Below are 23,787 nucleotides of genomic sequence, written 5' to 3'. Positions count from 1 at the left end.
CAACGTATTAAGGTCAGAGCTTCTGTATGAAAGTAATGGAAAATAAAAGGGCTTTTTTTTTTTTTTTTTGCGGTACGCAGGCCTCTCACTGTTGTGGCCTCTCCCGTTGCGGAGCACAGGCTCCGGATGCGCAGGCCCAGCGGCCATGGCTCACGGGCCCAGCCGCTCAGTGGCATGTGGGATCCTCCCGGACTGGGGCACGAACCCGTGTCCCCTGCATTGGCAGGTGGACCCTCAACCACTGCGCCACCAGGGAAGCCCAAAAGGGCTTTTTAAACAGCAAAATCCCAGAGACCATCTTGGAACAAGTGATACGTGTGTGTGTCTTCTTCTAATTATCTGGGGACCTCAAATAATAGAAGCTGCTACCTATGCCAGATCATGCAGATAGAAATAAATTGAATAATTCTACCCCAAAGGCTCCTGGCAACTCCAGGAATCCTAGATTGCATATGAAAGTGCATGCTAGTTTTCTCTTACATATTTTGTTTAAGTTGGGAAAGTCCAGGAACTACTGAGAAAATATAGCTACTGTACAAAGATGCAAACTCAACTGAAAAAGGAAAAGATAAGAGGAAAAAGTAAGGGTTGTTTCCACCTTAAAGAAAGGAAGACCAATGCTAGCAAGAAAACATCTCTTTAAGGGGGAAGACCAACATGAACCCTAAGGAAGAAATGCAACATTTTGGGATCCAAGTTAAAGTGAAGTGAACAAAGACTTCCAGTGTCTAGGTTGTGATAAAGGGTAAATGATCAGGAGACTCGGGAGAGAAAATACTTAAAGTGAGATAAACTCAAAGGTCTGGGATCGGGAAGGGAGATGACAGGATTGGGGGAGATGGTGATCGCGGTTGGGTGACTCAATCAGAGAAGCTGGGGAAGGAAATGGAAGGTGAGCTGCTTGCACACACACATAGAAAGGGCAGTGAACTGAGGGAAGAAGCAAGGAGAGAATGCATAACTTGTTCAGTTTTTTCAACTTTGGGCCTTGCTTCCTCCAATGTGTTTTTTCACCCATAAATTGGCACACAGACAAAACAATAAGGCAGGCAGCTACCTAACTCTCAGAAATGTGATTTTGAAATTGCAGAATCTCACAGTAAGCAGGGAAACCCTATTATTAGAAAATTTTGCTTCTTTTGGCAACAACCTGATCTTTTAGTCTGACTTCAAGGTGGCAGGCAAAACACTGAAATACTTTGAAACAGAAGTTCTTTACATTGGCTTTACACAAAGTCACTGGGGAGCTCTTAAAAAATAAGGATGCCTGGATCATGTCACAGACCCATTAGACTGGAATCTTTGGGGTGAGGCACTGGAAGTTTAAAAAAGCTAAAAAGCCTCTTGGGAGATTCTCAGGACTTCCCTGGTGGTGCAGTGGTTAAGAATCCGGCTGCCAATGCAGGGGACACGGGTTCGAGCCGTGGTCTGGGAAGATCCCACATGCTGCAGAGCAACTAAGCCCGCGACAACTACTGAAGTCTGCACCTCTACAGCCCGTGCTCCACAACAAGAGAAGCCACCACAATGAGAAGCCTGTGCACCACAATGAAGAGTAGCCCTCTTGCGCCACAACTAGAGAAAGCCCGCATGCAGCAATGAAGACCCAAGGCAGCCTTAAAAAAAAAAAAAAAAAAAAAAAAAGCCTCTTGGGAGATTCTCATGCGATACCAGTGTTGAGAACTACTACTTTAGTATCCAGTGCTCAGCAATCTACGTAGTTTGTTTCCTCTGAAATGCATTTTACAATAGTTTTTTTTTTTTCTCATTCAAATAATTCTTCAGTACCTTGGAGGGCATTACAATGTGATCCTCTGGGCTAAGAGAAGAACCTTCTTTTGTCTTCATCCCAGCTTCTCTACCACTTCTAAGCTGTTTTGGACATGCTGATGGCTGGGTGGGCCCAGCCGAGGTTTCCTGCTAGGGGAAGAGACCTTGCGCTGTTCCTTAAGCAGGAAGCAGTTGCTAATTGTACCTGATCAATCCATTGACTGGCAAGAAACCACTTAGGACAGGTGTGAAAATCTCTGCCCACTAGAAGGATGATGTGTAACTAGGTCAAACCCCATCTCCCTAGGATTTGAATGGGAAAAATAGAGAAAAATCAGCTGGTTGGTAATGAGAATCAGTGGAGGAGACAAATGCAGAGTGTATATGGCATCCAGAGCTGTCTTAAGCCCTGACTGATGACTGCTCCCGAGTCCTGTAAGATTCTCCCTTACTGCCTTGTGTGTCTTTATAGCAGGGAAGAAGGTCCCTGAACTACACGTTTCTATATATTCACAAAGCATAACAGGGGTCGATATCTTTCATGAGCTTTAAGTGATCTACATAACAAGAGCTCCAGAGGGCCCTGAACATGCAGAGATGCTTCCTGAAAGGCTGTACTTACTATGTGCTCCATGGAGTTGCCTGGACTTAAAAACTCCTGTATTCTCCAGTCTCTGGAACAGCCAATCATGCCTCACCCCTGCCAAGAGTTTTTCAAAGTCATCAGGCTGCAGGGTGCGAGCCTTAAGGATCTTTTGCGTTGTCATTCCTGGCAATGAAACAAAAGAACTTCCACTGGAATTCAGAAAGGACCATGGGTTTTCTCCCTCAGAAGAACCACTGGAAATTGCGGGTGATTCCAACCACCATGCCAAGGACGAGCTGGAGCTCTGGCTGCAGTTTAGCAGGTTTCCAGGTTCATTTGCTTCCTCTGTGGTAGTGCAGTCCTCGCTGAGGACAGGGATGGAAGTGTTACCACTTACCGAGGAATTGGGGATCTGGGCTCCCTGACCACGCAGTTGCCTCAGAGCACATGGTCTGTGAGAGCCATGTGTGCTTGTGGCGTGAACATCTGTGCTGTCCAGCAGCTGGCTCTCCTCATCCACTGTGGAGGCATCAGGGTCAACACCCTGCTCTTTGACTGAGCCACCACTTTTCCCTGAGTCAGGATTTTGAACAAGCCAATGAGGAGTAAAAGTGCTACATGCTATCATGGAACTTTTGCCCAGAGGCTCGTCCACAACTATGTGGAAGTCTACGGGCATATCTTCTGCTCTCTCTGCTGTTTCTTCTTCTGGGTCAACCCAGCAGGGGCTATCTTTAAATGTGGGACCTGTGTCTCCTTTGATTTCTTCTCTCTTCTCTTCTTCATGCCTGTCTTTGGCATTACAGTTGATTTCTGGAAACTTATCAATTATTTCAAAGGTTTCTTCTTCTTGGATCGAAGGATATGTGGCCATGTTCTTGGGCCAACTAGAATCAGAAGGCCAAGAAGCAGAACCAAATGAGGGTCTGGAATGAGCAGAAGTATTTCTGGACCCCACATTTCCGGCTTCCCACATACCTTCTGGAGCTCCTTTTAACAGTCCTGCACCTGAGGCCAACAAAGTGCCTGTTGTGTTATAAGCAGGAAAAGTTGTCAAGGGCATGGGCTTGTGTAGTTGACTTTGAGAAGACTCTAAACTGTCATCCCTGAGAGAGAGACCATGAAGCTCTGAAGACAGTGGATGTACAGCTCTGCTTCCCACATCCATCTCCAGTTCTTCTGCAAGGGCAGTGGAACACTGAGTGTCCACATGATGTTCTTCCTTGCTAGGCTCTCTTCTGGCTGACATATCACCAACATGGTAATTCACTTCCTCCCAGCTTGTAGAAGAACTACACCCTGATAACTTGCTCCAAGAACTGGAGCTCTGGCTGTCGCTCAGAGACTTGTTCAAAACAGCTCCCCCACCACTGCCATGGTCTGTTGACTCAGCCTCAGTCTCCACATCTTCATCCATGGAGACTCGAAATGCATCAGAACTGGCCCAGTTTCTCCTTCCTACCCTCCTGAGTTTCTCCCAACCATTCTTAGCCATTTGGCAGGAAGATATTACCATGCCTTTTTCAAAACGTGGCTTGTCCTCAGTAGTACTCACAGTATCTATGTTTTTTGTTTCTGTTTTTAGATCAGTGATACAGACTCCTGTTTTTGTACCTTTCTGTTTATTTTTGTTGTTTCCACAAGTGCTTTCAAATATTTCACACACTGAAGTGTGGTGCTGTGAATAGGTTTCAAGAATTTTTTGGAAATCCACTTGCCCATGCAAGATGGGTTTCTCCAACCCACACTTGAAACCCTCTGGAACATAAGACTTGTCATCTAAATTTGAGAAGCTTTGAACTTGTAACTGTTCCTTCACCCTGGTGATACAAGACATGATTTCCTGAGAGACAGCTTCTCTCTCCTGACTTCTGGAGGAAGTACTGAAAGTATACAGCTTTCCCATAGCTTCACTACAGAGCTGACTTGCTGTGTGGACCGTGTCCATCTCCCCATAGAGCCTCTGGTGCACCGTGGTGAGACCGAAAGCAGCTTTGAGAAAACTATGGAGCTCCTGTTTTCCAGTAACTGGTTCATCACATTTCTTGGTAAGGAGGCCAATTTCAAAGGCCTCTTTGGCTTCACACAGATATGAACTTTTCATTCCTGGAGGACAGTCACTGGAACTACTATATGACAACAGGCATGTGCCGCGAATATTCTGAGGAAAATACCAAATACAAAATCAGACACTGAATTGGAAAGTGGAGGTGAATCAAGGAAAACTTTTCATCCCTGGAGCACAGTCATTAGAAATATTATAAAAAAATAAACATGTGCCATGGAAAAATACAGAAACTACCAGGTACCATCCTACTGTAGCCCTGATACTTCTTGATCAAAGACGATAAATTTGTTATTGTTGCTATTGTTAGTTTTAGCAAACAGAGTCTATACGTGGAATGTGGACATAATAATTTTGCTATACACAAACACATCATTTGTTTAATAATAGTCGAAACAATAGATTAGTGGCTTCCAAACCCCTCAGTGCATTTGAATCACCTGGGCAGTATTTCATAAGGAAAGGTTTCTGGGTACAAACCCCAGGGATTTACATTTAGTGGATTTAGGGTAGAGCCCAAGAATATGTATTTTGAAAGGGCTTTTAGGTGATTCTGACATGCTTGGGAACCATTGTTCTAGAGCAGAGAACATCCAATCCTCCAGCTGTATTAACTTAGCTCCCACCAGGATGTCACTACTCTGACTGATAAAACCTTTACATATGTGAGGTCTGATCACAATTACCTAATGATACACACAAAGCCTATTTTAAGGTTAGACCCTTCTCTCCCACCAGTTACATGTGTCACTGGAGAGAGGAGCAGTGAGGGCTGCACTGTTTACCATAGCCGTGAGCACGAAGAGAGGCGTGTAGGGACTGAAGGCAGCTGCCAGCTTGCAGGCTTCAGCGGCTGACAGCAAATGGTGGTCAAACTCTTTCAGCAAGCCCTGTGAGAAAACAGGAGGCCGAGTGTACTGTTGACAATTATTGATCCATTAGCAAAAGACAGGCTATAAAATTCCTTTGCTTTTCTTTCAAGATTCTGAGGCATGCCCTGCGCCTCATCACAACCATTTCAGAACAGGGCCAAGAAAGAGTAAGTGGGTCAAAAGACCCCAGGACAGGACTGTCCTTTCACCCACACCCATACATCATCCATCCCCAACTCGTACCACAGAGAAGGCCTCACGTGCGCAAACATTCACACTGCCTGCCTGTGCAAAGTAATTCAGACAAGTTTCTTTGGAGGATCGTGTAGCTCTTTGTTCACAGAACTCTGCACATTTTGCAGTCAGATTCACTGATGATTTCTGCATTGTTCTTGGCAAAGAGCCCTTTAATGTACGATTTCACAGCAATTAAGATTGAATCATTTATTCCAGAAATATGTATTGAGTACCTCCATGTGCCAGGCACTGTTCTAGCCATGAAGGACAGAGCAGACAGTGAGCCTGCAATAAGCTTATTTCCTGTTAAGGGGAGGAGATCAGTCAATACACAAAAAAAGTAAAATGCATAGTATTTGAGATGGCAGCAAGTGTTCCAAAGGAAAATAAAGTGAGAAGAGGTCGAGGAGGTCCAAGGCAGAAGGGCAGTTTGCAATGTTAAACAGTCCTCAGAGACAACTTCACTGAACAAGGGGCATAACCCTTTTCCTGTGTTTTGATCTGTCTGACAGCAAAAGCAACATTTTGCTAAGATTCAGATTGCTAGCAGCAAGCTGTATGTGTTCTTATGCTACACTAATTAGTACTGAGTACAGTTACTGTTGCTGCTTTGGTACTTTTTTTAATAAATGTATTTATTTTATTTATTTTTGGCTGCGTTGGGTCTTCGTTGCTGCACGCAGGCTTTCTCTAGCTGCGGTGAGCAGGGGCTACTCTTCGTTGCGGTGCGCGGGCTCTAGGCACATGGGCTTCAGTAGTTGTGGCTCGTGGGGTCTAGAGTGCAGGCTCAGTAGTTGTGGCTCACAGGCTTAGTTGCTCCGCGGCATGTGGGATCTTCCCGGACCAGGGCTCGAACCCGTGTCCCCTGCACTGGCAGGCAGATTCTTAACTACTGGCCACCAGGGAAGTCCCGCTTTGGTATTTTTAAAAAGGCAATAATTGATGATACCATTAAAAATCTCAATTTCAGTGCAGTACAGGAGAGAAGTCAATGTCTGTGCGATGCTCCCAACTGGTTAGAGACCTGGCTTCTGCTCCCAGTTCTCTTTCTTACTGATTGTACAAGTTGCAGAGGTCACTTAGTTTCTCTGGACCTTAGTTTATTTTTCTCTAAAATGGGACTGACACATTTTGCTCTACCTACCTCATAGGTAGATGTGGTGTATGTGGAACATATACATATATACACACACTTTTTGAATTATAAAGCAATATACAAATATTTGTAATCATTATTATCACAGATAAGAGTCTGAGCAAGTGACTGATGCTCTGATTTGAACAGATGGTAATTAAAGTCTTAAAGTTATTACCCCTTTACTTTGTCATTGAGATAACCCAAGTGTGGAAACTGAATTTTGTAATAATTTGAAAGGAAATCATGGGGTTCAAAGCATTTATCACTTTGATTTCATTCATTCATTCATCCATCAGCCTTTTTTTCCCCAGTACCCTCTGTAGGTCTGGTACTGTGCTAGGTGCTGGGATAATAAAGCCAAACAGGACACCACAGGAACTGTCTCCAGGACTGCTCACATTAGTTGAAGAGGGGAGACACCGTGCCCCCTGACTCCTGGAGAGAGAACTAACCAAGCGCCAAGAACAATGTTGACGGTTTTGCAGGTGATGCCACTCTGCACTGTGGTTTTGACAAGTGATAGTTACCAAGTTAATTTCAGGATTGCTTTTAAACTTTTCATAATCTTTCCTGCTCATGGAAACAAAGATATCTGCCAGTATACCTAGTGATGTGGAAATGCCCTGTAAGGAAATACAAACAAAACACAGATTAGGAATTCACAGTCAATTGTTGTTCTCATCTCAAGGCCTAAAGTCAATGATTAGCCTTCTAAATAAACCATTGCTTATTATTATTGCTATTGTTATTATGACATTGAGGATACTTCTCAAATGGATGTCACCAGGCTTGAAATATCATCACATCCTGAGGACATGGGAGTAATGCTAACTCAGCTATTTCTTAGTTGGGCTTCACTGGATTGTCAACACTAACTTGTCCATACTGCTAGGCATAATGAATTGGCCCAAGCAAGAGTCCCCACACCCCATTCCACTTGTGCTTTTAAAAGGACTGTAGGCAGCAGTGCTGCTGACACAGCTTGGGAAGATGTATAACCCAAAGCTTCAATTAACAAGGAGAATATTCTCACAGAGTCACAGAGAATGAAAACATCAAGTAGGAAAGCAAATGTTGCTTCTCAATTTCTTGAATAAAGATGCTGTGTAAACAGTTAATGAAAGTCTTTTCCCACTCAACTCAAGAAAAATGATTTTACATATAAGCAACTTGACCACCTCAACTTTGCTAATGGAATTAGGTAAAGGCTAAATATATAATAAAATAGTTATCAATATAAATAAATGGATTGGTAGAAATAAATGCATAAATAGCTACAAATATATTTAGAAATACTAAATATATGCCAGGCATCTAGCTGTGAATGAGGACGAGCAAGACACTAGAAGGAAGTTACCAAATGTTCCTGGTCCAATGCCTGTGTAGAATCAATAAAAATAGGACCAATAAAATTGATAAATGATAAACTGAATTGTGCCATAAGGAGCTAATCTTTCAAAGACAAGTACAGGAAACGAGAAAATAAGCACTAGACAAACAACCTTTTTATCTGGCTGAGGAAGTGTCAGATATCCTATGATTGAGACCCATATTAACTCTGCTGCTTCGTACCACATCCCTGCAAAAAAGGAGGAGATGGGACAAACTGTTAGTATCTGTGAGTATCTGTGCTCTTGTGTCAGAAAACACCTTTAAAAACTAATACAGAAAGAAGATTCATTGGATTTTGTTAAGAAAATATATGACTAGATTAGATTGACAGCAATCAGCAGATAGCAATCTGCTGGAAAAACAGCAATCTGTTTTTCCAGTTGGTTTAATACAGATAATTTTTCCCTTTCACAGAGAAACAGTAAGAAATATTATATATTACATGTGTACATATAAGATATATTAATATAGAAATAATTTTCTCCATTATTTACAAGATAACAATTACCATCCTCTGTTAAATTTCAAATACATTAGTTTGCATTTTAAAGTATAATTAGGGTCCTATAAACTTTGGTTGTAAAACTCAGGAATACCGTCCCAGGAACGAATGGGTAAGCTGTCAGGGTGGGTTTAGAATAAGGTGTCACTATATCAAACGGAGTCCTAATGAGCTGAGAGCCAGATGCCAGAAATAATACCTAGAATCCTGTGGTTAACAGTCATAATATACAACTGTAAATTTCTTTAACAAAACTCAACAGAAAAATATTTTGTTTTGTTAATGTTCATAACATTCCTGGCATCTTAAGTGTCATTCTCTTTTCCATAAGGAAACTAAGGGAAGTGGGGATGAACTGTATCAACCAGATACAATGAGAAAAGTCCACAGTAAAATCTTGTAGCCAGACTTGGTAAATGAGCCTTGAGAGGATGACTGTACCTAACTTTTGCAGAATTTGCCCTCTGATCTGTATGCAGACCGACTGCACCAGGACCTTGTCGTTTTCATTTCTATACAGCCAGGTACCTACAATAAAGAGGAAAAAAAACAAAAGCATTTTTGGCCTTGAATTATTTTTTTAGATTTTAAAAAAATTAATGTTTATTTATTTACTTATTTTGGCTACACCGCTAAGCATGTGGGATCTTAGTTCCCTGACCAGGGATCGAACCTCTGCCCCCTGCAGTGGGAGCACGGAGTCTTAATCACTGGACCTCCAGGGAAGTCCCTGGCCTTGAATTATTAAAGAAATAGCCTGGTGAAATAAAATGATTTTCATAGAAGCCTTAATGAACACGTGATATAAATTTGGGAGACAATCTCTTCTTTGTATTTAGAATAAGGTCCATACTTCTTGCTGCAACCTATGAGGCTTCACAGGAACTGAATCCTGCCTGGTCTCCACCTCTCCCCGTTACCAACTGGGCTCTGCCATGCAGCTTCACTGTGTTCCTTATAATAGCAGCCGTCTCCTGCTTCATGGTATCTGTACTTGCTATTCCCTCTACCTAGAGGAAGGGATTCCACCCCCTCTAGCTCCTACTTCAGGGCTCATCCACAATGCTATTGCCTCCGAGGCTTCCCCAGGTTAACTAACTACAGTGTCACCCCCACTGTCTTGTGGTTGCCTCATGGAGGGCGGGATCCATCCCATCCACCCAAAATTGGTTTGAATGTTGAAACTGATGACTCTACACACGCACTAAGAGTATATGAAAAGATTTAGTGCTCACACAATGAGCCTTTCTGAGGAGAGCAGGGAAGCACCCAAGCTGGTCCGTTTGACTTAAGTGAAGGGAGTGGTGAGTGGCTTTTGTTTTTATTGTGATTAGGGTGTGGGTCTGGGGTAAAGGTTCCCACAGCTAGGCCAGGGTTTACTGAAAAATGAGCTTTAAAAAAATCAGCCTGTCCAGATGTGGGGCAAAGAGGGAAGAAGCTGGGGCCTGACAGCTGCCAGTTGCCAAACATCAAAAATAAAGTCAGACTCATTATTACATGCTTTTATTATTCTGTGTCACATCACCCTCATTTTCTCCCTAGCTTTTAATCTGTGTGTGTGCGTGCATGCGTGTGTGTGTGTATGTGTGGTGTAGAAGATGGGAAGTATGCATATTGTAGGTTAGTGATGGTGGCCACAAATGGGGGTATGTGGTCAATATCTGTATTTCAAACTGCCTCCCCACTGGAAATGTCTACAAGTTTCAAGGAGCTTGGGACCTTATATCCAAGCATATTGAGCTTAAAAGTCGACTAGGAATTGTGTTCAACGTAATGGGAAACTTGTTGACTTAAGTGCCCAGAAATTCAGACAAGGTACTTGAGGCTTAAATTGTTACCCAACTATTAGGACTTGCTTCCTTTCATGTATGATTAAATATCAAAAGAAATCTATTTCAAAGTAAGTTTTTATTATAGCTCCTCTGTAGCAAAATAAAATTTATTTTCCAGACCCTTTAAATATATAAAACTTTAAGTGTACTCTCCTGAATTTACAGGCTCAATTTCCATTCACAATTCTTTTCAAAGCTGTAGCTGAGCCCTTTCTGAGGTCCAGGGAAGTTACCTACCTTCACAGCAAATGTTGATTAGATAACACACTCCACAATAAAGTAGGGCGATATTAGAAGACTTAGTTGGGTTGTTTTGTTTTGCTTTTGCTTTTAAATAGAGAAAATGGAAACATAGAGAAGTAACATGCTTGACCAAAGCCATTTCATTCATCAGTAGCAGAGCCAGTCCTAGGTAGTTCTGGGAACGTCTATAGTAACTACCAGGTCATTACGTTTTATTTATTTATTTATTTATTTTTAAAAATTTATTTAGGCTGTGCTGGGTCTTCATGGCGGCGCACGGGCTTCTCTAGTTGCGATGTGAGGGTTTCTCTAGTTGCGGTGTGCAGGCTCAGTTGCAGTATGTGGGATCTTAGTTCCCTGACCAAGGATCGAACCCTGGCCCACTGCGTTGGGAGTGTGGAGTCATAACCACTGGACCACCAGGGAAGTCCCCATTAGTTGTTTTTAAACTGGAACTCTGGTAGGGATGGAGGGTGAAGGTCATTGTGAAGATATGAGAGCACCTTACCTGTTGCTCCATTGTTGCTTATTAGACTGCTCAGGATATACTCTGCTTTTAAAAGTTTCCCTGAAAAGAAGCAACACATAATTAGTTCTGAACACGTGCTTTAAATACTGCTGTTCATGCTCTAAGGTTAACACATTATAATGGGGAAACATTCTATTTTAAAATTTAAAATCAGTAATTACATCATACACAAAAGTGAAAAAGAAGATCAAGTTTTCAGGAACTGGTAAGGTGGGAAGTTGTACAGTATCTGAAATTGCCATTAGATTCATATACATGTACATACATATACACACACATATTCATTCATATGAATGAATAATCCATTCATATAGAGTAAGGCTTGAGAAGTAAAGGCAAACCTTTGTCAAAGGCTGTGTCTCCTTTTTGTGAAACCTATGCCTCCAGAAGTGGAGGAGAGTTGCCCGTGAATAGGTCTATTTACAGAATTATCAGGAAGGAATTTTTTTAGGGGGTGGGTAGAGAGTTTCTTTGTAAACTTTTCATTTATTTCATTAACACCACGTAGGAGGGGCCTACACTATGGATGGCTGTTTTTCTGTAAGGAGGAAACTCAATCATTCATCCTTTTATCCATTTCTGCTCCCAGGCGCCTCTAAGCCCCATATGACCTGGCCCCTGGGACTTCTTTGACCTCTTCTCTTAGTATTCTTTCCCTCATCCTCACTCCTTCTACTTTGGTTACAGTGGCCTCCTGACTGCTCCTTGAATCTGACAGGCTTGTTCCCATGTCAGGGTTTTTGTACTTATTTTAGTCTAGAATGCGTTTATTCCAGGTATCTCCAAGGCTTGCTCCCTTCTCCTTCAGGTCTTTGCTCAAATGTCACTTCACTGTCTCATAAGGCCTTCCCTGACCACCCTATTTCAAAGTGCAGATACAGACATATACCTGACTGTGGTAGATTGTGATCCAAAGGAGGTCACAACAATATCTTCTATCCCACATGCTCTTCTGCAATGTGACCTTGCCATTCCTCCAAGAAGTGGAATCTATTTTCCTTCTCCCTGAGCCTGAACTGGCCCTGTGACCTGTTGTAACCAATCGATGTGGCAGAAGTGACACTGTGTACCTTTCTGGTCGGGACATTAAGAGATGCCTCTGGAGTGTGGATGTTTCTCTGCAGCGTAATTTTGTACTTGATCTGCTAGGTCCCAGAAATTTCAGTCCTGAATTAGTTTTTTCTTAATTACTTGGCGGGTGATTCCCTTTCTTGTGGGTAAATTCAGACTCCACACAGACATTTGGCACAGACTTGGGGTTTTTATTTCTTTAGAGATATTTTTTGGCCTCCACCTCAGAGCTTGGGCAGAGAATAAGCTTCCTCATCACCTCTCTGGGTGGGCTGGTATAGCAGTTCAGTCCCATTTCATAGCTGTGCAAACCTTTAAGGATTCCAGCTTTAGGCAAATATTTCACTCCACGTAGGCCCAAGGCCCTGTCTCTTGTTCCTGCACAGGAATTAAAGTGGCAATCCCTTCCCCAAGGACTATATCCAAGTGTAAATCTCTTTGGCTATAGTGTCAGGAGCAGTAGTCCACTATTTTGATTTTGAATGTCTTCTATGTTTCAGGCACTTAAAAAATATTTAATTCACGATATTTATGTAATGGGAGAAGATTCCGTACTTGCTCAATCCTCCACGTTGATGGAACTCAAGTCTGACTCTTTGCTTTTAACTGTGGCTTGAAAGGTTTTGTCTCCTAATTTCAGGCAGGAGTGAGCTGGGCAGGCCCAGGGCATCCTCTCTTGCCTCTGAAATCCCACGACATTGAATGCTTAGACCTTTGGAATGGGTTTTGAGTGGATAGCAGGATGGGCTTGGTCAAAGGGGAAAACAGGAAGACTGTGCTGTCCCTTCATATTATCTTTATTCCTTTTCCTTACCCCTTATAACATCATACACACCTCTCCTTTCTCTATCCCAGGACTCCCAAATGCTGGGGACTGAGACCCCTTTTCACTGTACCTTGTTCTCTTTCCAGGACACCACCCCTGCCTTAAGTCCCCCTTTCTGTCTGAGAAACCCAGTGTAGGTAGAGCCTCAAGAGATGTTTGGGGGCAGAAGTTTACAGATAAGCACTTTAACTCTGAGGCTGTGTCTGTTTTCTTGTGGCATTTCTGGTAGTATCTTTGAGGAAAAGAAAACCCCAACTGTTGCAGAATAAGATCTAGGACTTTTACCTTAGACATGTGATGTGTGGGCAGAGGAGCGTGCTGTTCATGATGGTATCAAGGCTTAATTGTCATCGCAAGAAAAAGTCTATACCACCTTAGTTAAAGGCATGAGAGGAACAATCAACCAAACAAGTAAGTGAAAAGATTATTTGGTTGTGTAAAGCAAAGCTATCAACATGACTACTTACCACTTGACCTTGATTTCCATGTCACACTATAGCAAATCTGTAAATCTGTGTATCATGAAACATGCCTCAGTAACTGTTCCAAGTTCTATTTGATGAGAACCAACATTAGTTTGCCCACGCACGCCCGGCCGTCAACTTTCGGTTCCCCTAAAGAATGCTCTGCTCACACATTATTCCAACTGATGCCATCAGAAGGCATATTAGTGGTTAGGTTTTTCTCATACCCTCAACATGATAAACCCCAAACATTATAAAATGTCCCAAATCATGGACATTTGAAGTAAGAGTTTTTTCCTAAGTTCAACTCTGTTGATGCAAGTACTTTAGAAAAGTAAATAATAAGATATGGGTACAATTTATGCACAGCTGCAAGAACTTGAGAGTGAATGAACTTGGGCTTGTGAAAAGTTAACCTCCACAAGCCCATGTCTCTCACGTCCTTTTATCTCTGTCCCTCTCTGTACTCAGCAACTGTCCCATTCAGTATAGTCAGTACAGTTCCTTTTCAAAGGAAATGAAGTGGTTAAAAGGTATTTTAACTTCTTCAAGGCCAGAGTTATTAAAACAATAGCAATAGCTAAACCTAATTTAAAAAATGAGCCAGTCCTGTTCCTGGGAGAGGCAACTTGCATTCAATTTTCATCCTTTATCCTTTCACTCTTGGAAAAGAGAACAGCAGGCTACAGGTTTCTAAACCTCATGGTTATCAGTAATTTAAATAATTCAGGAATTCTATGAAAGTGAACTTTGCTGTAACACATAGCAGGCCCCTCTCTCCTCCAGTCCCCCTCTACATTACAGCCTAAGTTAGAATGTCAGCCTCATTTTTCATTTTATTCAAAGTGACAGAAGGAAAAAAAAAGATACTTTAAGGTCTAATCAGGTACTGTACCGGTGTTCCGTGTGATGGAAAAATATCTCAAATTACTTCAGTGGGTTTGTCAGGTCTATTGTTAGCATAGTCAAGTGGCCCTACAGAAAGGAGACTGGAGAGCTAAGAGAAAATAGTAGAATTCTAATCTGATTTTTAAAGGCTGCTGGTCAGAAGTATAGCAATTCAGATACCCCTGTTTGAAAGCAGCAGGACAGATTTGTTAGACGACAAAAGCTCCAATTAGTATTTTCCACCCCCTTTCACAATTTTCTCTATTGCTTTTGGCTCTGAAATCCTTTATGCCAGGGCCTTTGTGCTGGCTAGAGGCAGGGGGAAGGGCAAGGCGGCAGGCTGGCAGGAGCGCCGGCGGCTACAAAAGAAGGCCCGAGGGCCCCGGTGCCCGCTGTCCCCGCGGAAGTCAAGGAGCCCGGAGGAAGGTGAGCCCCAGACGGGACGACTCCGGGACGAGGAGGGCCAGCAGGAGGGAGCCTACCTGAGTGCACCGAGATTCGGGCTTGGCGAATAACCACCTGCGGGGCAATCGGCGTTGCTGGCTGCAGCTTGTGCAGCCCTTGGGCGACCTGCAGGAGTTCGCCCGAGACGTCGAGCCCGTACAGGAACCGGTCGCTCAGGAACACAATGGCAGCGGCGGTGGCACACTCCCGGGCGAGGATGGAGGCTTTCAGGGACGCCTGAATGAAAAGAAATAAAGTCGGGAAGAAAAGAAGGCAGTCTTGGGACCAGTAGTCTTCTAGGTATTATTATCAAAACAACAACAAAACCTAGAGCTAGGAGAGGAAACAGTGTGCTACTGAACAAAAAGATAATAATAATGATAATAATAATGATAATGAAAAGCCCAATTCATTTGTGGGATAAAATAATATTTCTTTCATTCCATTTCCCTATTACATTTCTAATATTATACACGTAATAAATGCATATTTCTTGTTATGAAAAAATTCAAACACCAAGTAAAAATTAAAAGTGCCCCTTTGTTTTTTTCTGACTCCTTACCTTATTTTTCCCTTCCTCCCACAAATTTCATTCTCATTCTTCCTGTTAATGGTTTCCCAGAGATCCTTCCAGAACTTCCTCTACCCTCTTCTGTTTATTTAGACATTAATTGATTCTTTGTCCTACCTTGCCTTCTCTCTCTCTCCTTTCTCATTTTCTCCCTCTATTTTTCTTTTCTTTTTTCTCTTTCTTTTCCTTTCTTTCCTCCCTCCCTCCCTTCCTCCCTTCTTTCCTTCCTTCCTCCCTCCTTCCCTCCCTCCCTTCCTAAATGACATTACACTAGACATATTGTTTTGCTACTTGATTTTTTTGGTCATCATAACATCTAGAAGTTTCCATGTCAGTTCATAATATTCTGCTTCATTTATTGCCTCTATTTTAATTAAGAAGAAATATAGACTTCTAAGCAATATTTTATATTTATTTTATATGACTATGTTTAGTTAATGAATAAAATAAGAAAAGAAACAGACATGAAATGAAAGTATAACATAAAGAGTGAGAAGTAGAGATAAATGAGGCAAACTTTTATGGAAAAAATAATCTTTTGGCCTCTTAAGGTATTATACAAAAGACATTGAAAGTCATGCAGCTGTTAGCATAAATGAGTTTACCACCCACTAGTACTTTCTCCATTTGCTAAACTATATCAAGCAGAGTTTTTTTCTGGGCATGTTAGCTCACGTATGAAGCCTAGAAAAGCATTGTAAGCATTGCCCATTCTCCTACCACAATGTTATAATACAAGCATTGCTTTCTTCACCACATAAGTACTAACACTTATTGGGCAAAACCAGGTGCCAGGCACAGTGCTAAGAGCTTTATATGTATTAGTTTATTCGATCCTCACAACAATCCTAAGAGGCAGGTTCTATTTATTTAAAGGTCAAAACCAATATTTTAATCATCCAATTGAATCACTCCTCCCATTCTTACTCCTAGAATCCTATTTCTTTTCATTTATACCTTGCCTACCGAGAATCAGCACAATAATCCTTCTCTTTTCAAACTGATGCTTTCTTAACTTGTTAAGGGTTTTAACCTATCGCTGTGTTTTTTAAGTTTGAAAAGTGATAATGTGCTCTTGTATTTATCCTTTTGTTCTTAGTTGATCACTACTGAAACTGTGATAGTGATGCCAATTGTTAGGGGAATACCTCTTCTCTCCTATTGATGTTTCCTTCCACGTGAAGGGAGCTCAAGTACTGTAGCACTCCTGGCCTCTCTCTACTCCTTTACCCACTCTGTCCCAGGAGAGGTGGACTACACTGATAAGAAAATTTGGGAAGGGCTTCCCTGGTGGCGCAGTGGTTGACAGTCCGCCTGCCGATGCAGGGGACACGGGTTCATGCCCCGGTCCGGGAAGATCCCACATGCTGCTGAGCGGCTAGGCCTGTGAGCCATGGCTGCTGAGCCTGTGCATCTGGAGCCTGTGCTCCACAACGGGAGAGGCCACAACAGTGAGAGGCCCGCGTACAGCCAAAAAAAAAAAAAAGAAAAGAAAATTTGGGAAGAAGAAACTGGGCATGCATGGCTTAGCTCCTCTCTTTTTTCTTTTGGGAATGAGTTATCTAAAGGAAACAGGGATTCTTCTCTGCTCTTCTATATCAGAAAGCCACCCTATATGGGGTGTTCTGCTTGGCCCAGTAATTTCTGTGACTGAATGGGGAAGTCAACATAATTCTGGGGTTCATCTAGCAGACCCCCTTGTTCTAATACCAAGCTATATCCTTCAATTTAGCCTTGGTCAGAATTAAAGGTAATATTTAATCTCTTGTCTGCCTCTTTTGTTTTATATCTTAGTTTGTTCCAGGAGGGGAAGAGAGGTGTTAGTTTCCCCAACATTAATCACTGCCTGACACAACATAACCCTTTCTAAGGGAACCTGCTCTGCCCACAGCCACTGCCTTTGAAGCGGCAATGTATTTTGCTACTTGACCTTGATTCCCTCTCCCCATCTTACCACCAGCTCAAGGCTAACCTAAGAGTACCCACCTGACTCTTTGCCCATGACTCTGTGGCCTGGCTTGAAAAATGAACTTATTGATCTGAACTAAGAAGGATAGAAAGAATTTTCCAGTTGTTGCAAGATGGGAAGAAGCAGAGAGTAGAGTGTAGCTAAGCTACGTTTGACACCAGAGTGAAGATCCAAGAATATGACTCCAAAGCCACCTTTTCGCAAGTGCTGTTCTTAGAGTTACAGGTTTCCTTTATTGCTCCATGTGGATCTTCATAACAATGTACACTCATTTTATAAGTTTGCTTGTGTGAGCCTCTGTTTCACCCAACCAAAAAAAGCCTAACTAAAACTGAAATGCTCAAAACTGCAATTGAGGTTTGTCAAATAAACTATCAATCTGAAAAACACAAGTTTTAAAATGAGAACATGTCAGTCATTTGACATTCATGAAATGTAAACTTAAAGATGGAATAGGAAATTGATGATGTTATGTATGCCCAGCTCTGTTTAATAAGGACAGTCTCTGATCAAGAGTCCTTTCTATGCTAGCTACACATAAATATAGCCCTTTGGTTTGCAACCTCAGCTGCCATCTGTAGAACTTGCAGCTTCTGCCACTGCCAGGCTCCCTTAAACCTTTCTTTGAAACAGCATCTCTATCCCTGTCACCCTGCTCATGACTATGTACCCTGTGGAGGGTACTCAGCAAGCCACAGTGAGTCCCCTCTCTTTGAGGTGCATGCTTCATGTTTAGTTCTGCTCTCCATTCTCACAGGTGCCTCACTTCAGTTTTGGGGTAACTGAGTACCTACAAGGGATGCAATGTTTAGAGGCTGGACTATTCTCTAGGGCTAATTCTTCACCCTTTCCTCCCTGATAATAATGGTTTCCATCTTCGTAGTACCATCTAGTTTATGAAAAACGTTCACACAAATGAACTCATTTAAATCTATAGTAACTACAAAATCTAAGTAAGATAAGGAAACCGCGGCTGAGAAGTTGACTTTCCAAAGTTACAAAGTCAAAAGGGTCAGGGTGAGGCAGGAAGGAACTCGTCTCTTTTTTTTTTTTTTCTTTTCTATTGTGGTAAAAAGCACAGAACGTAAAATTTGCCATCTCAGCTTTTTTTAAGAATGGCGTTCAGTAGTGTTAGGTATAGTCACATTACTGTGAATTAGATCTCCAGAACTTTTTTATTTTGCAAGTATGAAACTTGATACAACAACCCTTTCTCCCTTCTCCCTAGCCCCTGGTAACCACAATTTTACTTTCTGTTTCTATGAATTTGACTATTCTAGGTACCTCATATAAGTGGAATCATATAGTTTTTGTCTTTCTGTGACTGGCTTACTTGACTTAGTATAAAGTCCTTAAGGTTCACCTGTGTTGTAGCATGTGACAAAATTTCCTTCCTTTTAAATGATGAATAATATTCCATTGTATGTATATACCAATTTTTGTATGGATGAATCTATACCCATTCATCTGTCAATGGACATTTGGGTTGCTTCCACCGCTTAGCTATTGTGAATAGTGCTGCTATGAACATGGGTGTGCAAATATCTCTTTGAGGCCATGCTTTCAATTCTTTGAGATATATACCTAGAAATAGGATTGCTGGATTAAATGGTAGTTATATTTTTAATTTTTTTGAGGAACAACCATACTGTTTTCCATAGAGTTTACACCATTTTACAATACCACCAATAGTGTACAGAGTTTCAATTTCTTTACATCCTCAGCTAATACTTGAGGAACCCAAGTCTCTCAAGGGTCAGTTTTTCTTCTGCTTTCCACCTGTGTCTGATGAAGGTGATTTTGAGCAGGGCCTAATCTGGGCACAGGAATCTGGGTCTTTGTAGCTAGGGCTGAACTCACCACTCACTGAGTCCAAACAGTGGTTCTAAGGAACCTGTATCCCTTGTTATGATAAAAAAAAATTCTAAGAAAAAAAAAAGGGGGGGACAAATAAAAACAAATCCCAATTGAAAAGAGTGTTCTTGTTATGTGTTTAAAAATAAGAGAAAGAAAAGAAAACCTTCCAAGAGATGGCCTTTAATTTCAGCATTTTGAAATTCTCTAGTGAAAGTTGGTACCAGAAGACCAAATGGTAATTTGGTGATTAGCTGGGGATTACTCCAACTGGGAATTTCTTACACAGAGCTGAAAGGACGCTTTACAAGTCTAGTGATGTGGTCTTCCCAAGTTGAGGAGATGGACCTTCTAGGAGTCTGTAGAGGCTAAGGTGGCCAGAGTTCACAGAGCAGAGAACCAGAAGGAGAGAGCTGCACAAAGCAAGAAGTCCAGAGATCTGCAGAGGGTCCCCTCTGAGTCTCCAGCAGAACACTACTCATCAGCTCATGTATGAAAAGACACCACCCAAGGCTGGGGAAAGAACCACCTGAAAGGAGCAGAGGAAACAATCCCCAAGCCTCATGTAGTTTGTGTTTCTACCAGCCATAGTAGGAAATCATGTCATTCACAGGGCAGGGGGTAGAATATTCAGAAGGGTATTGCTTCAGTAGTGAGACAAAATTAACCTCAGAGGAAGATGGCTCTTGGCCCACTCTGAAAGTTTAGAAGCAAGCACGGCATGGATCAAACTATTTCCTAACTTGACTGAATTCCAGAAAAAGGTTCAAGAATATTTATAGACACCCAAATTATCTGCCATATTATAAGGTAAAATTTATAATGTTTGGCATCCAGTTAAAAATTACCAGGCATGAAAGAAGCCTACACTAAAAAGAAAAAGGAATCAATAGAAATTGAACCCCAAATGACAGTTTTAACTGTATTTTATAAGTTCAAGAAGGTAGGGTAAAAAATTAGGTGGGATTAGGGACATGGGAGATATAAAAAATGATCCAAGTCAAACTTCTAGAGATAAAATAATGTCTGAGATGAAACCACAGGTATCTGGATTGTGTCCAAGGTCCTCATTTGCTTGCCATGGCCAGTTACTAAATCTCTCCTAGTCTCAATTTCCTCATCTGTGAAATGTAGATGGTACCTATTTTCAGTGCTGTTTTAGGATTAGAGGAAATGTGGGTCAAATGTTCAGCACAGAGCCTGGCACATTGTGGGTGCTTAATAAATGAAGAGGAACACTACGAAAAAAAATAGGAAAAAAGAATTCCGTTCACGTGCTCCCATTCTCCTGTATGACAAAATAACAACAAGCAAAGACAGGTTCCTAAAAGAAATGTCAGTGGAATTTTCAACAGAGTAAAAAGGAAATAACAGATCATGCATATAACATCTCTAAGGTTTATCTCAGAAAATGGTGAAACCTCTCATTTAATTTCTTCACTTCACTAAGTCTAAGGACTGATGTTACTGGAAGCTGAGAAAAAAAAAAAAAAAAAAAAAGGAAAAGGAGCAGGCTCTATGGCAATTGGTGAAGGAAAGCTGGTTCTTGAAAGGGAGGCTTCTTAGCATGCACGTGTGAGTTGCTTTTGGCTGTTGCCAATGGAGGAATCCCTCCCGAGCACCTGTAAAGGATGCCACAAACACCCCATTCTGCATCCTGCGTGAACACGCCATATATTTGAGCAGAGAACATTCCCTCATCTATTTTTCCCCCTTCTACTCTTAATAGTTTGGAGCACAAAGCCTGAGAGAGGGTGACCTGCCACACAAAGGCCCTTTGAGTTACTTGGAAAAGTAGAGTTGGAGGAGGATGGAAGGAATCCAAGTGGCCCTATTATTTCCACTTGCACTAATTAGACATTTTTCTGTCAGCTATTGAGCACTGCTGAGAGGCCAAACTCACTGAATTCATTTCTAAAGTGTTTACAGAAGTTTGCATCTGTTTGTGTCTCTTCAGGAGGAAAATAAGCACTTCAATAGCATTGTGGAAAATCTAAACGAAGCATCCTATTCTGGAGGACCTGGCATCCCCGCAGCTGCATAATTTGACTCTGTTCAGGGCCTGAACCTCTCGCATCTCTCTCCAAAACCTAACGACGCAAAATGCAGAGAAGTCAACTCAGGGGAATCTTTTCTTTCTTGTCATTGTCTTTTCTCTCCCTCTTTTGAAACGGTGGCCTGCTGTGCACTACATACAGATATAGGTGGGTATCATTCGTGCAGCCCCTCTCTCGTGTTTCTACCAGCACTCTGAGAAATTAATACCCACTTTCATTTGTTGCCAAGTGGGGGGATAGTAAATTCCTCAGCAGCAAAGCAGAATACATCACCATCCTGGGAATCTCCCCCAAATGTACACCGGGGGAGCACTCTGACTTCAGAAAGGGAGGAATGAAAGGAGGCCCGAGTGTGTGGTAGGGAAGGACGCTAAAGAGGACGTTTCTCTACTTGGTAAAATGTGCCTGGGTTATGCACAATTAGATTAACATGAAAGAGAGTCCCTTTCCCTCCCCCACTCCCCCCAAAAGAAAGAAAACAACACAAAAACCCTAACCCACTGACTACGTGGCAGTGCCTTTGAAATGCATATTGGTCTACATGGTATTTGATTCAGGATTCTTTTTGTTTGGGTTTTTAGACCCACGACTGACCTGCCATCACAGAGGGCTCAAAAATATAATCTTTTAAGATGGTGTCACAGGAACAGAATTTTAGTGATGGAACCAACATAGGATAACTCAAGATAAAAATAAAAAAAAAAAAAAGGAATTCTATTTTATTATCTTTCCTCAGAGGCTGACTTAGGAAGCCTGTCCCAATAGCCACTAAATTGTGGCTTTTCTTCCTGAATGAACCTGTTTAAATAAAAATATATGGATACAGATAAGGGAGTGTGTATGCTGGAGCTCTAAAGAGACAGACTCACAAATGTGCACACACACACACCACAGTTTTTTCACATCTGTTTTTAGGATGGGGTCCTAATTGAGTTTATGGCACAAAGGGAACTTCATGGCGAGGAAGCTGAGTCAGGTGGTAAAGGAATTAAACTCCACAATGAGATTTCAATACGCAGATGATTGAAAAAATGCGAAAGAGCCTTTTCTAAGGGCTTTTACTGAACAGCAGCAGGAAAAGTGTGTGCTGTTTTCAGGGCTCCTGGCATTAGTGCTAGCCCCTCCCAACGCTGAGCATCAAGTTTGGGTCCCAGCTATGGGTTCAAAGCCACGATGTGTTCACAGCAATGACAATGGCAGCTGTTCTCAAGGGGGGCTGGGTGAGGGGACTCAAAACAGAAGCCATCTGGCATTGCAATTGGCAGGCGCAGTGTAAGGCGAAATTATTGCTGCATAGCAAATTGGGAGATAGGAAAAAGGCAGGGGAAAGGGAGGGGGGAAGTGTCCTGAGGTGAGGAATTAGCAGAATAAACAAATGAAAAGTGACTGATGCCTGCATAGTTATATACCAACAATAAAGCAGAGTAAGAGTCAACTGATCAAACTGGACTACTCAAGGTCAAGGGAAGACCAAGCACAGCATGCACCACGTTTGTCCATCCACCGAAACGTGAGGAGGAGGAGAGGAAAAACCCTGAACTTTCTTACAGTTTATGTTCAGGGCCTGTTAACATTTCACCAATCTTTCCTTCATTTTACCAGTGGGGCATGCAGATTAAAGCACTTTCCAGAAATAGTTATAACCTTTTTCTCAATCTCAGTATGTAAAGATAATATTTTGGATCACCTATCCCTGCTTTCTGACCCTCCCTCTCTCAAATCTACTGTGAATGGAGTTGGGCTGTCTGTTAAAAGAATAAGAAAGCAACATCAAAACAGAGACCACCTACCCAGGATCCTGGCGAGCCTCACAGCCCCGGGTACTGTGGACCTGTGTGTCTTACCTTTCTTCTGGACTCCAGGTTGCTACAGCCACCATGGTGATTTCAGCATCCACACTGATGACTCACCCAGCACACTGGTCTCTCTTGCCATGGCCTCCTTATCTCCAAGGATCTTGTTCTACACTTAAGCTTAGTCACTCTCATGGTCAGTCACTTTAGAACTTGCTACTTTGGTGGCATCACAATCAGAATCTCAATTCCAGCATTTGATTCTTTAATCTTTATCTCTTATTCTCCCAACTCCCTTCCTGGATAGCCCAACTCCAGTAATCCTGCAACACTTTGGGGACATCCACACTACCTGCTGACCTTACTGGGGTTGTGTGTGTGTGTGTGTGTGTGTGTGTGTGTGTGTGCTACGCCATCAATCCCTCATGTCCTCACTTGCCTCTTTAAATTCCATGGTGCATCAACATAGCAACTTTTTAATAAGCATTCTTCGCTCCTTTGCTGCTTTCAACTTCTATCATATTTGTCTGGCAATTCTGACCATGTTTATTGTTAAGGGAAAATGTTGGCCTCATATTAGAATCCCCTAGGTAAGCTTTTAAAAATCCAGATGCCCAGATGGCACCCCAGGCCTGTTAAATCAGAATCTCTGGAAGTGTACCCAGGCATGTTTCTCTAAACGAT

At 42.1% G+C, this 23,787-nt stretch overlaps 1 protein-coding gene across 8 annotated transcripts in view; it reads right to left on the bottom strand.

Moving 5' to 3' along the window:
- ALPK1 (alpha kinase 1) overlaps positions 1 to 23,787 on the bottom strand; it is a 133,951-nt gene that overhangs the window by 7,048 nt on the left and 103,116 nt on the right. For 7 of the 8 annotated variants that reach the window (XM_060105030.1, XM_060105022.1, XM_060104996.1 and 4 more), the window contains 7 exons: positions 14,898 to 15,096; positions 11,146 to 11,205; positions 9,004 to 9,090; positions 8,171 to 8,247; positions 7,196 to 7,291; positions 5,207 to 5,311; positions 2,393 to 4,517 (listed from right to left, as the gene is read on the bottom strand). In XM_060105030.1, coding sequence (XP_059961013.1) covers positions 2,393 to 4,517; positions 5,207 to 5,311; positions 7,196 to 7,291; positions 8,171 to 8,247; positions 9,004 to 9,090; positions 11,146 to 11,205; positions 14,898 to 15,096 — 2,749 coding nt within the window. Of the gene's footprint in view, positions 1 to 2,392; positions 4,518 to 5,206; positions 5,312 to 7,195; positions 7,292 to 8,170; positions 8,248 to 9,003; positions 9,091 to 11,145; positions 11,206 to 13,348; positions 13,516 to 14,897; positions 15,097 to 23,787 lie in introns of those variants that run through there. The other variant, XM_060105043.1, reaches the window with a different exon arrangement.

The sequence above is a fragment of the Mesoplodon densirostris genome, chromosome 1 (assembly GCF_025265405.1).
Source record: "Mesoplodon densirostris isolate mMesDen1 chromosome 1, mMesDen1 primary haplotype, whole genome shotgun sequence".
Lineage (NCBI taxonomy): Eukaryota > Metazoa > Chordata > Mammalia > Artiodactyla > Ziphiidae > Mesoplodon > Mesoplodon densirostris.
Note: the sequence above shows the minus strand (reverse complement) of the source record. Positions and strands in the feature narration are given on the sequence as shown.